The sequence below is a fragment of the Pogona vitticeps genome, chromosome 5 (genome assembly GCF_051106095.1).
Source record: "Pogona vitticeps strain Pit_001003342236 chromosome 5, PviZW2.1, whole genome shotgun sequence".
NCBI lineage: Eukaryota > Metazoa > Chordata > Lepidosauria > Squamata > Agamidae > Pogona > Pogona vitticeps.
Window position 1 is genome coordinate 184,551,767 of NC_135787.1, and position 17,411 is coordinate 184,569,177.

Consider the following 17,411-nt stretch of genomic DNA (forward strand, 5'->3'; position numbering starts at 1 on the left):
ATTTAACAGCCTATATCAGAGGATTATTTCAATCGTTCAGACATGATAATCAGGAAACCTGGGCTCAAGTAGCTGACTCAGCCTTCCATCTTTCTAAGTACCCTCCTTGCTGTGGGGCAATGTATAGCCTGCATAATTAAATTGTAAACCACCCAGAGAGTGCTTTAAGTGCTATGAGGTGGTACATAAGTACCACACTTTATCAGAAACGGAATTAGTAAGCGAGAATAAGCAAATGCATGTACATTGGGGCATTCTGGTGCTTCTTGTAACTTTACAAGACATAATTAGGATATCTGGCCTAGAAGAATTATTTCTGACACAGTAACTTTGAGATGTTTTTAGATCATGAGTCTTGTCATCCTGCCTACTAGCTGGAGGTGAGGGACATGAAGAAGACACCATGTCAGGAGAGGCTGTCTGGTTAGTCTTGTTGCATTCGACGTTTCTGAGAAAATGGAGCTTTGCTGGGAGGGATGGAAAGAAGAGATAGTTTGATGTTAGGAAACGTTTCTTAAAATGTTACATGGGATGAGAATCCCACCCGTTTACAGGTCTAGGGTTTCCACATGGATCCTGTCCTATGATGAGGTGATGCAAAAGCCACCTCATGACGAAAGGAGCCATTTGTGTGAGTTCCTGTACTGGCCTAAAATCAAATATTCAGTGGTTTGTCTTGTAGGCTGTACATTCAAAAGTCTCTTAGCATGCAGTTAGTGTTGTCCTGCAGTCTGCATTGGAAAATGCGTGGTGCTCATCCCCGTCTCCAAGCCATAGAGCCAGCGTTTATCCGAAGACAGTTTTCCGTGGTCTTGTGGCCAGCGTGACTAGACACGGAACGCCATTACCTTCCCACCATGGTGGCACCTATTTATCTACTTTCATTTTTACATGCTTTCGAACTGCTAGTTTGGCAGGAGCTGGGACAAGTGATGGGAGCTCATTTCGTTGAATGGATTCGATCTTACAACGGCTGGTCTTCTGACCTTGCAGCACAGAGGCTTCTGTGCTTTAACCTGCAGTGCCACCACGTCCCTATCCTTGCATGTAAATAATAACTGGCTCGGTAGTCTTATCAGTAACTTTCCGTGGCTTTTACATACATGAACCCTTCCTTTATAAACTGGCTTTTGTTTTAATAACTTGGTAGGACTGGGTTTTTTAGTGAGGGGTGCAGCATATATTATCAGGTGTTTTAAATTGGTTTTATTTTAAACTACCAATGTTTTGGATATTGTTATAAGTTTTATTCAATTTTAATATAAATATTTGAATTTATTATGGATTTAAATATATATATATACTTTTTAAAGCTGTTGTAGACAGCTTTGAGTCCCTTCACTGGGAGAAACATACAAATATTTGTCATTCTAGTAAGGTTTAAATAAGGAAGTCCAAGTGAATCATGTATTGTACTTTTCATCGGTGTACCATGACACTTTGATTTATTTCCTTCCTTCCTTCCTTCCTTCCTTCCTTCCTTCCTTCCTTCCTTCCTTCCTTCCTTCCTTCCTTCCTTCCTTCCTTCCTTCCTTCCTTCCTTCCTTCCTTCTTTCCTTCTTTCTTTCTTTCTTTCTTTCTTTCTTTCTTTCTTTCTTTCTTTCTTTCTTTCTTTCTTTCTTTCTTTCTTTCTTTCTTTCTTTCTTTCTTTCTTTCTTTCTTTCTTTCTAGTCATATTTTATGGTTCCAAATTGAAAACGCAAAGAAATAGTCCTTCACTGTGTAACTAGAGCTGATGGAATTCTTTTACAGACTCTCACTTTAAGGTGTGGGGAGAACCTCTAAGTTTACTAAAAATGCATCTCCTCAATTCAAGCTTCTAATTCAGTAACAAGAGTGGCACGGCATCTGAATGGCCAACCCCAGGCAGAAGGGGAAGTTTTCAATATTTGTCTTGGATGTGGCTCCATTGAAGCTGGTCCAGCACCATCCTTTGCTCTCTCTCCATTGAAAAAATGTTCTGTTAGCCTTCAGAGGCTGCCCTCTGTCTGGACTTCCCTACAGAAACAGTCATATTTGAGGTCATAAAAGAGAGTGGTCTACCAGGTATTTTGGGTTGCTCGTCTGACCACGGTGCAGTTTTACAGAATGGAAAGTGGAAATATTGGTGGAATTTTTTGGAATTTGCTGCTGCTAAATCCAGATATACAAAGTAAGATGTTGCAGCAGAGCTGTCAGCAAAATACTCTCCTTGATCTCTGATGGAACTTCTTAAGGGGTCTAAGCTAGCTATTTGAAGTCTTCTATATAGGATGCTATAAGAAAGGACTGGATAGAGTAGCTTGCCAGCCATTATTGGACTGCAGCTCCTAGCATCTTCACCATTGACTGCAACTGGTAGGGCTGATGGAAGTTGCAGTGTAACATCTGGAGAGCTACAAATTGCCTGCCCCTGGTACAGAGGTTGCAGATAGCTTTCAGGTTTTATAGTGTGGAATGTGTTTCTAGCATAAACATGTGAACTAGCAAGATCTTCACTTCCTCTCTGTAGAGTTTTGCTAGTTTGCATCTTAACATGAGAAGGTGGTATAGTAAAAATCCAGGTCACCTCATTGCTGTATTACCAAAACATGTTGCTCCTTTGCTCTCTGGGGCAAAGATCTGCCTTATGTCTTTTTATGTGAGATGGATTATTTTTGGAACCAGAGATGCTCTGCCATGGTTCTGTGCCCTTTGTTGCTTACTTTTTTCCTCATCTTGATATAGCTCCTTCAGAAACAGCTTTTCAACCATGCTTAAAGTGAAGGAAAAGGGATGGAGTAATGTCACCCTAGTTTGCTCAGTCACTAAAGAGGTGTTGAAACGTTCGGGAGGGACAAAGAAAAGGGGAGACAAGAAAGCAAAAGTGTACAAAATGATGGGAATATGAACATTTTCAGATGATCTGAAAATAGACTGGAGCAGGATTGTGGAACCTGTTCTTCTCTAGATATTTTTTGACTACAGCTCCCACCTTCTCTGTCAGCCATGGTTTTTTAGAACTGATAGGAGATGTAATCCAGCAGCCTCTGGAGAATCACAGGTTTCCCCAATCCTGTGACTGAGAATGTCTATGCCATCCTGAGCTCAACCAAATTCATCTGATTTTGGAACCTAAATAGTGTCAGGTCTTGTTAGTAACCTGGACAGAAGGCTAGCAAGGAAGAGAGTGGGGGCCAGGAGTTTCCAGGTATTTATTTAATTTAATTTAATTTAATTTACTGCATTTCTACACCACCTTTCTCCCAGCAGTGGGACTTTAAGGTAGCTCACAAATAGTTAAAAGGTACGAATTAAAAACAATGTAAAAACAGCAATTAAAAATGATTAAACCATGAACCATTAAAATCATCATAAGAAGGAAAAAGGGGGTGGGGAAGAAAAATCAAAGTGTGCTGCTTATATACTGCCCCATAGCACTTAAAGCACAGTCTGGGCAGTTTGCAGGCTACACATTGTTCTCCCCCGGGAAACTGGATATTCGGCTTACCTCAGGAAGATGGAAGGCTGAGTGAACCTTGAGCCGGCTATCTGGGATTGATCCCGGGTTGTGAGCAGAGTTTTGGCTGCAGTAGACCAGTTTAACCTCTGCAGCACCATGAGGTATAATCAAGAAATATAAAAATATTGAAAAGCATATTGAAAAGATATATTAGTAGCCTGCCCTGGTGAGCTGCTGTCAGTTTGAGTTGAGAGGGCTGAGCTAAAAGGATGATGGTCTGTCTGAGACAGTTGCCAACCTTGGGTAACCCAGATGTTCTTGGACAACAACTCCCAAAAATCTTGGCCAGCACAGTTAGTGGTGAAGGCTTCTGGGAGTTTTTAGTCCAAAAACACCTGGGGGGGGGACCCTAGGCTGGGAACCAGTGATCTAGGAGATCTTCCTGTGTTCATAAGGAGGTAATACGCTTGGGGACTAGAAGGTCCAATAGTGAAAGAATCACAGCTAGATCTGAGTACGTGACATTGTTTTCTTGATATTTACTAACGCTGTGGTCCTGCTGCATTGGGAGAACACATTTGGTGTGAAAAGGGGAAAAGGGGTTCAGCATGAGCAAGAAATTATTTGCTCCCTATGAGTACCCGACGGGCAGAGTTTCAAAATCTTTCAAGTCTTCCACGTACTAACAGTTTGTTGATCTGTGAGTTGATTGGAAAGGACACTGTTAGAGCTGGCATGTCCAGCGTTTGGCATTCGGTTTTGACAGAGATGTCCACATTTTCCATTCGTTATCAGTACCAAGAAATTGTCTGTGCTTGGTTTGGCTGGAACACTCAGCCTGTTTAAAATGTCATCACGGAGACTAGAGGAGTAAAGTGTAAAAACTGGAAGGCAGGAACGCTCCAGAGATTATATTGGTGTGGGTTTGAATGCCATTGTCTAGAAGAACTACACTTCTCTTGTTTAGTTCAAAATCTGTGTATAACTCTTATGTCCCCCCCAAAACCATAACTACAAAGCATAAACAGTTGATTCTCTCTCTCTCTCTCTCTCTCTCTCTCTCTCTCTCTCTCTCTCTCTCACGCGCACACACACACACACACACACACACACACACACACACACACACAGGTGTATTTGTGGACAGGTAGAGAATCTGAACACCTTCAGTGTTGAACTCATTCCACTGGTTTTCGGTAGCCACGGACACAGTATTCATTGAATACTTATTGATAGATTTTTTTAAAAAAAAATTGAAAACAATTTTTTAAAATAAAACAGTGATGCTCAAATTATTCAGCTTCTGTACCTCCAATCTGACCGATGGTCACTCTGGGAGGTTTACAACTGTGGCAATAATGTAAAATTAACACAAACATAATCAAAGTGAAAATTAAAATTAATATTACGTGTAGAAGCAGGCGGCATTTAAAACTGGTAGGCTGATACTTTCGGTGGCTATTCAGATGCTGTGTTTTGAAAAGCCTGCCAAAATAAAAAATAAAAAGATTTTGAGAATTATCTTGAAGGTTCCCAGATAAAGACAATTTTATTAATTAATACATTTTAATTTCATTAATTAAACTGACTTCCCTTTCTCTGGAATAAGAGTCAAATCATATTAGACTATTAAAAAGAAAGACGTGAAAGCAAGATATTTATAATTTAAAGCTACAGCTTCCTGGAAGAAAAACTTAAACGTAAAGGCAATTGTTACACCATCCCTCATTGCTTTGCTCGCGCAAGAAGTTGTGTGTCTGTTGAGGTGTTTCTTCTTGCATGTAGGTTGTATATCTGAACAACAACCCAGAAACTCAGAGCTCCTTCTCACATTCATGCTGAGCAAAGTGATGTGGGAAAAAGCAGGACAAATGTCTCTCTTCTAGTCATTTGGAGGTCTGAATTACAGAACAACTCAGTAGGATTACGGTGAACAAGAGGTACGTTTGTCATAAGTGAATCACAGGAGTGAATTCCTTGGTCCTGTTTCAGAAAGTTCAGTTTTGTTTTGATCAGTGCTACAAACATCCAGTCACTTTACTAATAGCTATTTGCCAGGGGACAAATGCGGAATGCTAATTAATGTGGCCGTTTGATTGCAATTGAGTGGCAGAGGAGCAAGTGTACATCCCGGCTCCTCACCAATGAGAGATACGGAACTGCTGGTGGAGCTTGACGTGAATGGATCAAAATAGAAAGTTAATAGGAAATATCCCAAGGGTATGCTTTTACTAAATGTACAACTGCGAGATTTGACATTGGGAGTTTTAAAGCAAGCTAGCAGGCATCCGCTCAGCAGGCCTCGTGGCAGAAGCCCTGCTTCATCCAGGCTGGGAAATACTGAATGAGGAGTCGTTTCTCAGAAGTTCAGTACTCGTTTTGCTTATGAAACATCTATGGCGCCTCCAGCTAAAAGGACTGATTCAGTTGGAATTCATGTAGGCATCCTTCAGTCTCGAGAGACTATGGTATCGTGCTCTGTACGGAGGTCTTGGAACAGCGTCTGGTGTGGCTGAGAAGGCCAATTCGAGAGTGACCATCCCTTCCACACTGAAGACAACTACAATCTGTCCCCTGTCCAGCTCCCTGGTTTTGCTGCTTTTGGGACTGCCTCTTTGCCTCGGCCTGCTGGACAAGGGTCTCTTCAAATTGGGAGAGGCCATGTTGCACCACCTGCCTTCAGGCTGAACGTTCAGACATCAAGGTTTCCCATCTGTTGAGGTCCATTCCTAAGGCCTTCAGATCCCACTTGGAGATATCCTTGTATCGCAGCTGTGGTCTCCCTCTGGGGCGATTTCCCTGCACTAATTCTCCATAGAGGAGATTTTTTGGAATCCAACCATCAGCCATTCTCACGACATGCCCAAGCCAACATTAGACGGCTTGTGTGACCACGTAGTTGGAATTAACTTACAGTGAACCCTAATATCTCATAATAATAGAATCATAGAATAATTTAGTTGGAAGGGGTCTATAAGGCCATCGAGGCCAACCCCTTGCTCTGTGCAGGAATCCAAATCAAAGCAGATCTGACAGAGTGTTGTCCAATTTCCATTTGAATGCCTCCAATATGGGAGCACTCACCACCTCCCAAGGTAATTGGTTCCATTGCCGTACTGCTCAAAGAGTTAGGAGGCTTTTCCTGATACTCAGCCAAAATCAGGCTGAATATGATATTTAAAGAATGGTTTCACACATACAAACCATGAGTGGGAATTTGAACCAACATTTCCTGAGTATCCATGTTGCCTCCTCCTGAGGTAAGAGTTGGTGAATCAAGGTTATCACATCATCTTGGTACAATCATATGGTATCTGTTTCCCTTATCTAATCTGATATAACAAGGACATTTGAGAAGGCTGAGGTGAAAAATAGGGGGAGATATTTCTCTTTCTCCAGAACTATATTCTACCCCTATTTCTGGCAAATTTTTTTAAAAAAATCCACCTCATGCCATTGATTTTCAAAAGAACAACAACAGTACACAGATTGCTTTTAATGGTGTCCAAGGGCTGTTCTCTTTTGAACAGAATGTCGTCTCATGGTTTATGATCTATGCCAGACTGTGCATACAAATACTACTTTTAAAGAGCAGTATCTTAGTTATCTCTTTCATGATCAACGTCCTCTCACAATGCAGGGAATGACTTCCTACGAGAGTAAAATAGAGAAGGTGGCGTGCTGGTGGGATATGAGTTTTTAATTTCTGTTTCTCTTTTGATGTATATTAAAGTCTAGACTCTTTCCAAGAATTCATGCCTCACTGAAGGCAAAGGAAGTTGCTCAGTATGAGATTTCGTAGGCTGGTATGAGATTTCGTAGGCTGGGGGGTCCTACTTCATCAGCTATACGAAGTAGCCTGAACGTAGTCTTGCTGACACAAACTCCACTAATGAATGTCCCCTAATTGGTGCTGAATACTTTACCACTTAGCAACCTTTACACTTCATGAATAAAAATGATGTTGATAAGAGGCGTTCCGGCTGACTATATTCCAACTCAGTATAAGGATATCAAAGAAATGTTTTCTCTAAGCCATCTTCTTGTAGCAGTTACTGCACATCTGGAAATGTCCTTCTTAGTCTCCATGGTCTATTTAGCTATCCTTTGGTGTATATAGGCTTTATAAACACTAATATGCTTCCCCCACTTCCCAAATATAATTCTATCTCCCCCCTTCTCTGTTGTTTTCTCTTTGCCACCCTTTAGCCCTATTCAGTCAGGAAAGAAAAGTGTGAGGCCCTCATGCACCAACAGGAGAGTGCTGGTCCCATTTTTTGTGCTGAATTGTCCGTGTCCAGCAGCCTCACCTTCTTCAGACAACCACATTTTAAGCATATCTCGTTTAATCCAACGAGAGTTGGGCTAAGGTACATTTCCTCAAAATGAATATCCGGCTCACTGGGAAGCACCATATTCCTTACAGAGAGGCTGGCATGACTTTGGGGCTGAGTCTTTGGTACCAAGCCCCAAGCCCCAGTACTCATTAAAAGCAAGCTTTTTTCCCCAGGAAAAAAAAGGAGAATGGGTGGCTCCAAGGTGTGAATGAGTCACTGAAAAAAAATCTGAGTCAAGTCGTTGGCGCATTCTAAGTCTGATGTGACAGCAAATCCTGTGACTGGCCCCTATCAGTGTTTTCGCGCCCTCCCCTTGCTTATGGAGGTCGCAAAAACGCTGCGGGGGGGGCATTTCGGGCCATCCGCGGCCATTTTAAGGGGAAAACCCTTCTCTGGCACCTTTGCTTATAGGAAACCATTCTGTCTCTCCATATTCTTTCTGAATGGTAGCTTCTTGTCCACAATACAAGCTGTGAAGACACTTGGCAGTGATGGCAAACCCATGGCACGTGTGCCACACCTGGCACACAGAACCCTCTCTGTGGGCACACAAGCCATAAGTCACCATAGAGAAATACAGTGGTGCCTCGCCTAACGGGTGCCCCGCTTAACGATGAAATTGCATACCGACGAACTTTTTGCGATCGCCGGGTAAAGAAAATGGCCGCCCGCTGTTTTCTGGGACAGATTCCTCGCTTACTGGGCGAAAATGGCCACCGTATGGAGGATTTTCGCTTAAAGGTGAGTCTGAAGCCCATAGGAACGCATTGAAGGGGTTTCAATGCATTCCTATGGGCTTTTTAATATCGCATAGCAACGAAATCGCTTTGCAGCGATTTTTGCTGCACCGATTATCGTCGCTATGCGAGGCACCACTGTACTTACCTGTCCTCCAATCCCAGATTTTGGCACTTTGAAATAAATAAGTTGATTTTGTGTTGCAGTTTGGACACTTGGGCTCAAAAAGCTTCACCATCACTGCACTAGGACATATGAAGACAGGGGAGTAATGCAGAAATGGGTGGAGTGAAATTAAGAACTGGGACAAGATGGTGGCTATCGTTGTGTCCCATCACAAACAAGAGTGGAAGATGGATGAACTGGATTGCTTTTTGTAGATCATCCTAACTGGTCTTCCCAGTTACCATTCCATCCTCTTGTTTTGGACTCCGGCATCTTATCGTCTCTAGCTGACTTGGTTTTTGGTGATGGATCATGGCTAATGAAGTCTAAAATCATGTGGTAACAAGCACCAGGCTGGGAAAGATCCAGACAGTCCAAGTCTACGTAGTTTGGTTTTGTATTTTTATTTTTGGCAAGCGGTCAATTGAGTGTAGTACTCTTCGTCAGGCAAATTTACTGCAGACAACTAATCTCATCCTCCAAATGTTTCTTGGTGTCTCTCACCCCCGCACGCAGGAACTCAGATTTCTACTGAAGTCAAACACAGTTTATGTCTTGGAAATAGCATAAAAAGGTCATGTGCTGCCATGAGAAAAGTTCTAAAATATGTAGTCCTTCCCCCTGCCCCCCCTTATTCTCTCTCCCTGCTGTCTTTTCTTCCAGTGCTAAATATGATCTCATCCCTCAACTTTCTTTGGAACAGAGATCAGAGTCAGAAACGTGAAACAATTTTTTCACCATGAAGCATACAAATGTCTCCATTTCTTACTTAGGTTGTTTCTCATGAACTGCTGTACCCAACCAGAGTTTCTTGCAAGTTCACTCTGTTCATCATGTTCAACTGGGACCCAATGGCATGATTATTTGGGTATCTTTATTACATAGGTCATTTTTATATCATTCTCAGCAAACAACACATATTTTCATTTTGGTCTGAATTACTGCATTTATTTGTTCAGCACAAAAACTGATTAACAAGCAGAATTTAGAAATGTGACTTTTTAAGATTTCAGCTCCCAGAGTTCCTTAGCTAGCATAGCCAGAAGAAGTTGAATATGGGTCCGAAAGATCTCAAGAAGTACTGTAACTCTGTCATCTTTTTTACAAGTCCATCTATTTCCAGTACAGTGGTGCCCCACTATACGACGACCTCGCTAAACAATGAATCCGCATAATGATGAGGTTTTTCGATCGCTATAGTGATTCGCAAAACAGTGATTCCTATGGGGGATTTTCGCTAGATGTTGATTTGGTCTGTGCTTTACGGACTGTTTATTCGCAAGACAATGATTTTGACAGCTGATTGGCGGCTTCGTAAAATGGCTTCCCTATGGGAGATCTTCACAAAACGGATGCTTTCCGGACAGAAGCTTCGCAAGACAGCAATCTAAACAGCTGATCGGCTGTTCACAAAGCGGCTTCTCTATGGGCAATCTTCGCTGGATGACGAGGTATTTTCCCCATTGGAACGCATTAAACAGGTTTCAATGCATTCCAATGGGGAAAGGCTTTTCGCAAGACGATGATTTCGCTAAACAGCGATTTCAATGGAACGGATTGTCATTGTCATGCAGGGCACCACTGTACACTGAAATAGTACATGTGTATCCAGTGAGAGGAGCCAGCCTGTGTAGCCTTGGGCAAGTTGCACAGTCAATGGAAAATAATTTCTGAATAGTCTGTACCTAGAAAACCCTGGAAAGTGTCGTCATGTGTCAAAATTGATGTGACGGCATGTAATTGTTAGATCTGATCCAGCTTCTTTCTAGAAACGGAAATGACTAAAATGAGGCTATTATAATTTGGGCCGTAATAATCGGTAAAAGAGGAAACCCAAATATGTGATGGATTGACTTTTTAAGAAAGCCACAGGACATTTTGGAGGCCAATCATTGATAGGGCCAACATAAGTTGGAAACAACTTGACTCCAGATAAAAGCAAAAAATCAGAGATTCCATAAATCAGAAGCAATTTGACAGTATATAATGACAAAGTGAGAAATTCCAATTTTTCATTTTGGCAAATGTACATTCAAGAATTCAGGAAATTGAATGATTTGATCATCTATGCTTGTGATGGAAGGCTGATGAAGAATGAATCATTTGCACTAGGCTATCAATAATTTCCTTTAATCTTTCCACCTCAGGCTGATGAAGAATGAATCATTTGCACTAGGCTATCAATAATTTCCTTTAATCTTTCCACCTCGCCCCGAAAGAAAAATGTAAGCTCATACTTGGAGTATTTACAAATATTTGTGGTTAAATAATAAAAAGTCAGTGGATCAATCAAGTAGTCGTATTTAACTGGTTAATTAACTTATGTCCAACCTTACTAGCCTCTGCAGTTAAAATACTTGCAGGCAGATGATTATGGAGCACATTTGTTTCTGCACTGGTATCTTATACTATAGTTTTTTATTCTTGTCATCAAGAATTTTCAGAAGTGTTCTTCCTGTGCCATTATTACAATCACATTTGTTTAAAAAAGCAAAGCAAATAAGAAAACCTTGTATATTGCGTAAATAACCTTCACTTTTGTGCAAAATATCTTCTTCATGCACAAAACTAGGTTTTCATACAGAGAACGTTTTTTGCCAATATCATTGCTGCCTCCCTCAAAGTGTTGGTCTTTTTACTCTTGTGTAGGTGTGAAAAATTTCCAAACCAGCCCCTTCACTCAGATATGGCTTCTCTGCCTCCTGTTCTTTCTCCCCACCTGGGGCTCTGTCTCCCTTTCTCCACTCTCAGCAGCCTGCAACTGGGGTTTCTATCAGGTCTGCCTGGGGGCATGGGGCAGGGGAAGACGGCTGAAGCACCCTTTCATAGAACACCTTAGGTGTTACCTGCAGTTTGAGAGTGGTGTGTTGGCATCATGGGCAAAGCCAGGGAAAGTTACTTTTTGGACATCGCTTCTCATCTTCCCACTGGCCAAGCTGCCTAGCAGATTCTGGGAGCTGTCCTCTAAATAGAACACAACATTTCTAAGGACTTCTCTTGGGCCCTTGCTAGTCATAGGGCTTTGACAGACAGAAATGTTGGTAAGTCTTTGGACCCAAGTCCAAGTCTTAAGTCAAGTCCCAAGTCTTTGGTCCCTAGTCCCAGGCCTCGAGTCCAAGTCCCAGGTCTAGGATGGAGGCCCAGAGGGGACATGTGCTGAAGCAGCAGTTCTGGTTCCCCTTGGCTTTCCTCTATGCATGCTCAGAAGCATTAGGCCTGGCCTCTGCCCTTCCGCTGCCTACCTGCCCCTGCCACTGCTATGCCCCTGCCCCCTCACTGCCACCACCACCCACTGCCTACCTGCCACTCCCCAACCACCCTACAACCATCCCCCCAATGGCCACCTGCTCCTGCTGCCACCACACAACACTGTCCTCAGAAGCAAGTAGTAAGCTCAGCTTCCCTTCCAGGAGGTCTGCAACATCTGAGCAGGCTCAGAAGTCTGGGCATGCCCAGAAGCAGGAGTCAAAGTGTGCCACTTCTGGGCATGCTCAGAAGGGAAGTCAAGCCTGGCACTTGCTTCTGAGGACAGCAGCAGGTAGGCGTAGGGGAGCAGCAAGGGGACTTGATAAGTGACTTGGAAAAATGTTTCTGAGTTGCATGTCAAGTGCAAGTCATTGGAGAAAAAAAAAATCCAAGTCGAGTCCAAGTCGAGTCGCTGGTGCGACTTAAGTGCAACTTGGCAGCAAGTCTCAAGTTGCAAGTCCCCATCCCTGTTAACAAACATCAGCTGGGATCTCTGTAATAAATCCCGTTGAGATCTTCTCCCTACTTTTTTGTGTCAGTTTGAGGGCCAAGTATGGATTTTTGCTGATGACGAACAGCGTAGAGCAAGGAGGAGTTGATTTGCAAACCTACCACAATCCGTTCCAACAGTAACCCCTGACTTCTGAAACGGACAGGAACTGACATGTTGATTTCTGCTGGACTTCTGTAATTTTGCCTCCTCCTATTAATTCAGTAGAAAGTGATCATCAATTACAATATGGTCGGGATGTGTCCAAAGCATCATGTTTTGCAATCTGTTCTTTCTAAATGCAAAAGGCAGGGACTGATTTCACAAAGTCATGCTTGTCAAGAGGAAAAAAAATGCAAAGGAAAGACATATGGGTGCTATCGTTCTCTACTATGAATTATTACAATGGTTCAGAATAAGAGCGCATCTGCCAAGTTTATTGCTGGTGTCAACCGTGGTCGCGACATTGTTCTCAGTGGGCTTTTTTAAAGTCTTTTCCTTGGTTGTGGAATGTGTTTCAAATTCAGGAAACAAATTTAAGAGTGATGTTGTAAGAGCAGAGGAGGGGCTGCCCAGTAAAAAGACTTTGTCCGTTTTGCACAGACACAAAACAGCTACGCTCCTTCTGTGATGGATGGGTGAGGAACTTCTCTTGGCGGCCAAAAGTAATTGCCTTCTGTGTGGAAACAGCTACCACAGTTTGGTTGGTGCGTTGATAGTTGTGTTGGAAGCACCAAGTATATTAGAACAGACTTTAATCTTTATAGTTCTGAGGAATACGAGAGTGTACTTTTGTAGTTTATTTAAGAATGAAGGCACAAACAAACACTGTGGTAGTAAACTCAGTTTGATGGAGAACACTGACCTCAATTACAACTTCTCTTGGATGAGATGCATAAGGGGAGGAAGCAATGGCGCTGTGTTGGAGGTCACACTGAGCTCTTTCTCACATGTGGAAAGAAGCTGGAGCTTGTATGGGCGCATTTGACCACAAATGGCTGTGTGTAATTTTTCTTATACTGTACAGTGGATATAAAAGCCAGTCCTCAAAATGAACTTCATTGCATTGCTGATGAGATTTGGAATTAAAAACCCTTTGTTGTTTCAAGGCATAGTTGATGTTACTTCATCTGAGGCTCTCTTGATGGCAGCCATCATAAAATCTGAACACAAAACGAAACAAAGAGTCGTCTCTTTTTGTGTGTGTAGTGTCTGAAGAACTAAAATGCCAAGGTTAAACTGCAGGATTATTAAGTGCTCACTCTGCTGTGTTATCAAGAATTGATTCAATCACAGACACATAGTTTTGCAATATAAAGGGAATTGCACAGTGCTTCTCAGCCTTGGGTCTCCAGATGTTCTTGGACTGCAACTCCCAGAAATCCTGGCCAGCACAGCTAGTGGTAAAGGCTTCTGGGACTTTTAGCCGAAGAACATCTGAATACTCAAGAGTGGGAACCATTGCATCAGAAGATATTTTGGTGTAAACTAGCAAAGGAAGAATCAAAATTGGTTTGGTGTCAGACCTATTCAGCAATAAGGTCTGCATCAAGGGGACAAAGTTTGCAAATCTGGGAGAATCTTGTCTATACTTTCTGAAGTATAAACTCTGTAGAACACAGTTTCCCTCTGAATAAACATGTGCAAGACTACATTACAGATGAGCTGTTGTTGTTCTATTTTTCTTTCCCCCCACCCTCAGTTTCTTTGTTTCAATCACCATTTATTGGTTCTCATTTCCAGATAGCTGAATACAAAAGCCGTTTATGAAGTGGAATTCATCAGAAATGTTCAATAGTTTTCCTTTTTATAAAACTGTACATTACATTTCTAGTCATGCCGGCCACATGACCACGGAAAGTGTCTACGGACAAACGCTGACTCTTCAGCTTACAAACGGGGTTAAGAACCAACCCCTAGAGTTGGACACAATTGGACTTAATGGTCAAGGGAAAGCTTTACCTTTTACCTTTTACGTTACATTTAAAAAGTATTGCTGATTATATTTCTATCCTCTTTATGTATAAAATGTATAAAACAGCATATAGTCAAATCAGTAAGACAGTATTCAGGGTAACTTACAATTTAAACTATAAAACAACATTTTCTTGTTGTGTATATATAGTTAACAGACTATTATTATTCCTGCCAGTACTAAATCTCGCTCTTGTAATTTTGCAGATTATGGGACATTCTGAATGGGATCATAAACGGGGACCTAGAGGATCTCAGGTCAGTTTTTGAATGATTTTTCTGGAGTTGGTGCAAATTGGTTATGTATGTTTTGCTTAACATAAAGTACAGGCTGTATTATTCGGTGTTTCCGAAAGATACATCCAAGTCGTGGTTGTAGGTTTTGCCTGATTATAATAAAGAATGTAGAGATTTGTGACTTTTAAATGACAAGACTCAGAATTCACCAGTCTGCTCTTCTTAGTAAGACCTCTTCGCAGACTATCATATTTTGGGTCTGACAGCAGGTGTCTCAAGACCAGCATCTATGGAAACGAGCCAGCTGTGTGTGGATGAGCACCAGATTTATCTGTCCTTTTTCACTCCCTCTCTCTTCTCTCTGTACATCTCTAAATAAAAACAGCCATATACTTAATCAGTGAATGTATTTGCAATTTCTTGTCCAGACCAGTCTATTAAGTCAGAGTATTCAAACTGAGTCAGTTGAGACAAATTGAATCAATAGTGTTGATGGCAATAGGAGCTGTTCACCATGATGCTCAAGATGAGGAATGGCTCTTCTATCCAGCCTGTTAAAACACAACACATTAGTGAGGGTCCAAGCGAAGAATAGTTATATAAAGCCAGGTGGAAGTCTGTTGGCTTTCCAGGTCACCTAATCATTCTTGGATGAAGCCTATTGGACGCTTTGAAAGGTGGTTCTTTGGAGCTGTAGAGAAGAGGCCAGTAGTTGGCTGCAAGTTGTTTTATTGGTAAAGCATCACTGCCAGAGTGTCCACTGTGAGACCTCTGGTGCCCCTGTGGTATCTTGCCAGAACAAATTTTGTTGTTTGTGAAAATACTGGCACGTTCGCAGATGGTCTGCAGAAGTTTTACAGGGTGTTCGCTTACTCCAAATTGCTGGCCTGCTGAGAGGACAGGATTGTTTTGTCACATTAATCGTTGCGTCAGGCAATTGTAACATTTCATCTTTAAGCTGTCAAACTGATTTTTTTCATGCAGCCATCATTATCTAGAGTGGTGGTCCCCAACCTTGGGTCTTCAGCTGTTCTTGGATGTCAGCTCTCAAAAATCCTGGCCAGCACAGCTAGTGGTGAAGGGTTCTGTGAGTTTTACTGCTAGAACATCTGAATACCCGAGGTTGAGAACCACTGCTCTAGTAATGGGGTGTATATTGTATTTACGGTATTTTTCATGGATCTCTTCAAAACTGCTGCTTTTCTCTTCTCTTCTTTTGTTTTTATATAATGAACCTTAGAGGTGAAGTCTAACAACAACACTAACCTCTTGAATTACGCACTAACACAGTACAATAGGAGATGTCAAAAATGTGTAAGGTTGTTGAAATATTGATTGGACATTGTGCTTCAGAATTTCTTTGTGATATTAGCATCTGTTGTTGATAATGCAGTTGGCCGGTTTTAAATCTGACAAACTCAGAATGTTTTAAGCTGTAATCTTAAGTAACTATGGGTATCTCTGTCTTATTGATTTTCTACAATGTTTGCAGTTATTCTTGGTCAAGTTTGTTGTGCAATGGCTATCAGTCCGTTTCCGGGCTCAGTTCAAAGTGCTGGTCATTACCTATAAAGCCCTCTACAGCTTGGGTCCAGGCTACCTGAAGGACCGTATCTCCCTACATGCACCTTCTCAGTGATTAAGATCAGTAGAGGAGACCCTCCTCTCGGTCCCATTGCCAGCCCAAGCCCAGCTGATGGGGACCCGGGAGAGAGCCTTCTCTGTGGCAGCTTCCAGGCTACGGAATGCTCTCCTTCGGGAGATCAGGATGGCCCCTTCCCTGTTATCCTTCTGAAAAAAGCTAAAGACCCATCTCTTCAGGCAAACTTTTAACAATTACAACTGAATCCCTGAACCCCATTTTAGCAGACAATTTTAATCTTTTCCATGTTTTAATCTTTTAATTGTATTTTAAATCATATATTGTTTAATTTGTCTTTTAATATTTCACTTATTGTGTTTTTAGTTGTGTGATTTTTAATGTTGTGAACCGCTTTGGGTCCCTTGTTGGGAGAAATGCAGCATATAAATAAAACTAATAAAATTAAAACTAACAACAACAACAACAACAACAACAACAACAACAATAATAATAATAATAATAATAATAATAATAATAATAATGCCCAAGAGTTCCTATGTTCAAGTCTCCACAAGTCATATTCTGCTTGTAGCCCTTAGAATGTAGAATAATAAAGTTTGTGTGTGTTCTTCGCTGTTGGCCAGATAAAGCAAGACCTGGTCATTTATTTATTTATTTATTTATTTATTTATTTATTTATTTATTTATTTATTTATTTATTTATTTATTTATTTATTTATTTATTTATTTATTTATTTATTTATTTATTTATTTATTTATTTATTTATTTAATATCCCACCTATCTGGTCGGTTAAGACCACTCATGACGCCTTAGGTAAACTCGCAGAGGACCATCGTTAGATAGGGAAAAAAATTGTATTATCAGTGAATAGCTGGTTATTCTTAACAAATAGTGCCATGGTAGGAGGGTATTCTTTTGCTGTATGCATGTTCAGACCTTGGAAAGAATATATGTATGTTTTGACCGCAACTCCCAAAAGTGCTTCAGCCAATATAGTATGTGGCCAAACAAACAACCTTTTTAATTACTCAATTATCCAACAAACTGCAACAGAGCACAGAGTGCTACTCTAGTCCTCTGAAGATGCCAGCCACAGAGACTAGCGAAATGTTAGGAAGAACAACCTTCAGAACACGGCCAAAGAGCCTGAAAAATCCACAACAACCATCAGATTCCGGCCGTGAAAGCCTTTGAGAAT

The 17,411-nt window shown here is 41.4% G+C and overlaps 1 protein-coding gene across 4 annotated transcripts in view; it reads left to right on the plus strand.

Annotated features, from left to right (window-relative positions):
* The window catches only part of PDE3A (phosphodiesterase 3A), a 314,647-nt gene that overhangs the window by 192,587 nt on the left and 104,649 nt on the right, over nucleotides 1–17,411 (plus strand). For 2 of the 4 annotated variants that reach the window (XM_072999742.2, XM_020811330.3), the window contains exon 2: nucleotides 14,579–14,629. The exons of 1 other annotated variant lie outside the window; for it this stretch is intronic. In XM_072999742.2, coding sequence (XP_072855843.2) covers nucleotides 14,579–14,629 — 51 coding nt within the window. Of the gene's footprint in view, nucleotides 1–5,342; nucleotides 5,362–14,578; nucleotides 14,630–17,411 lie in introns of those variants that run through there. One more of the 4 variants, XM_020811331.3, reaches the window with a different exon arrangement.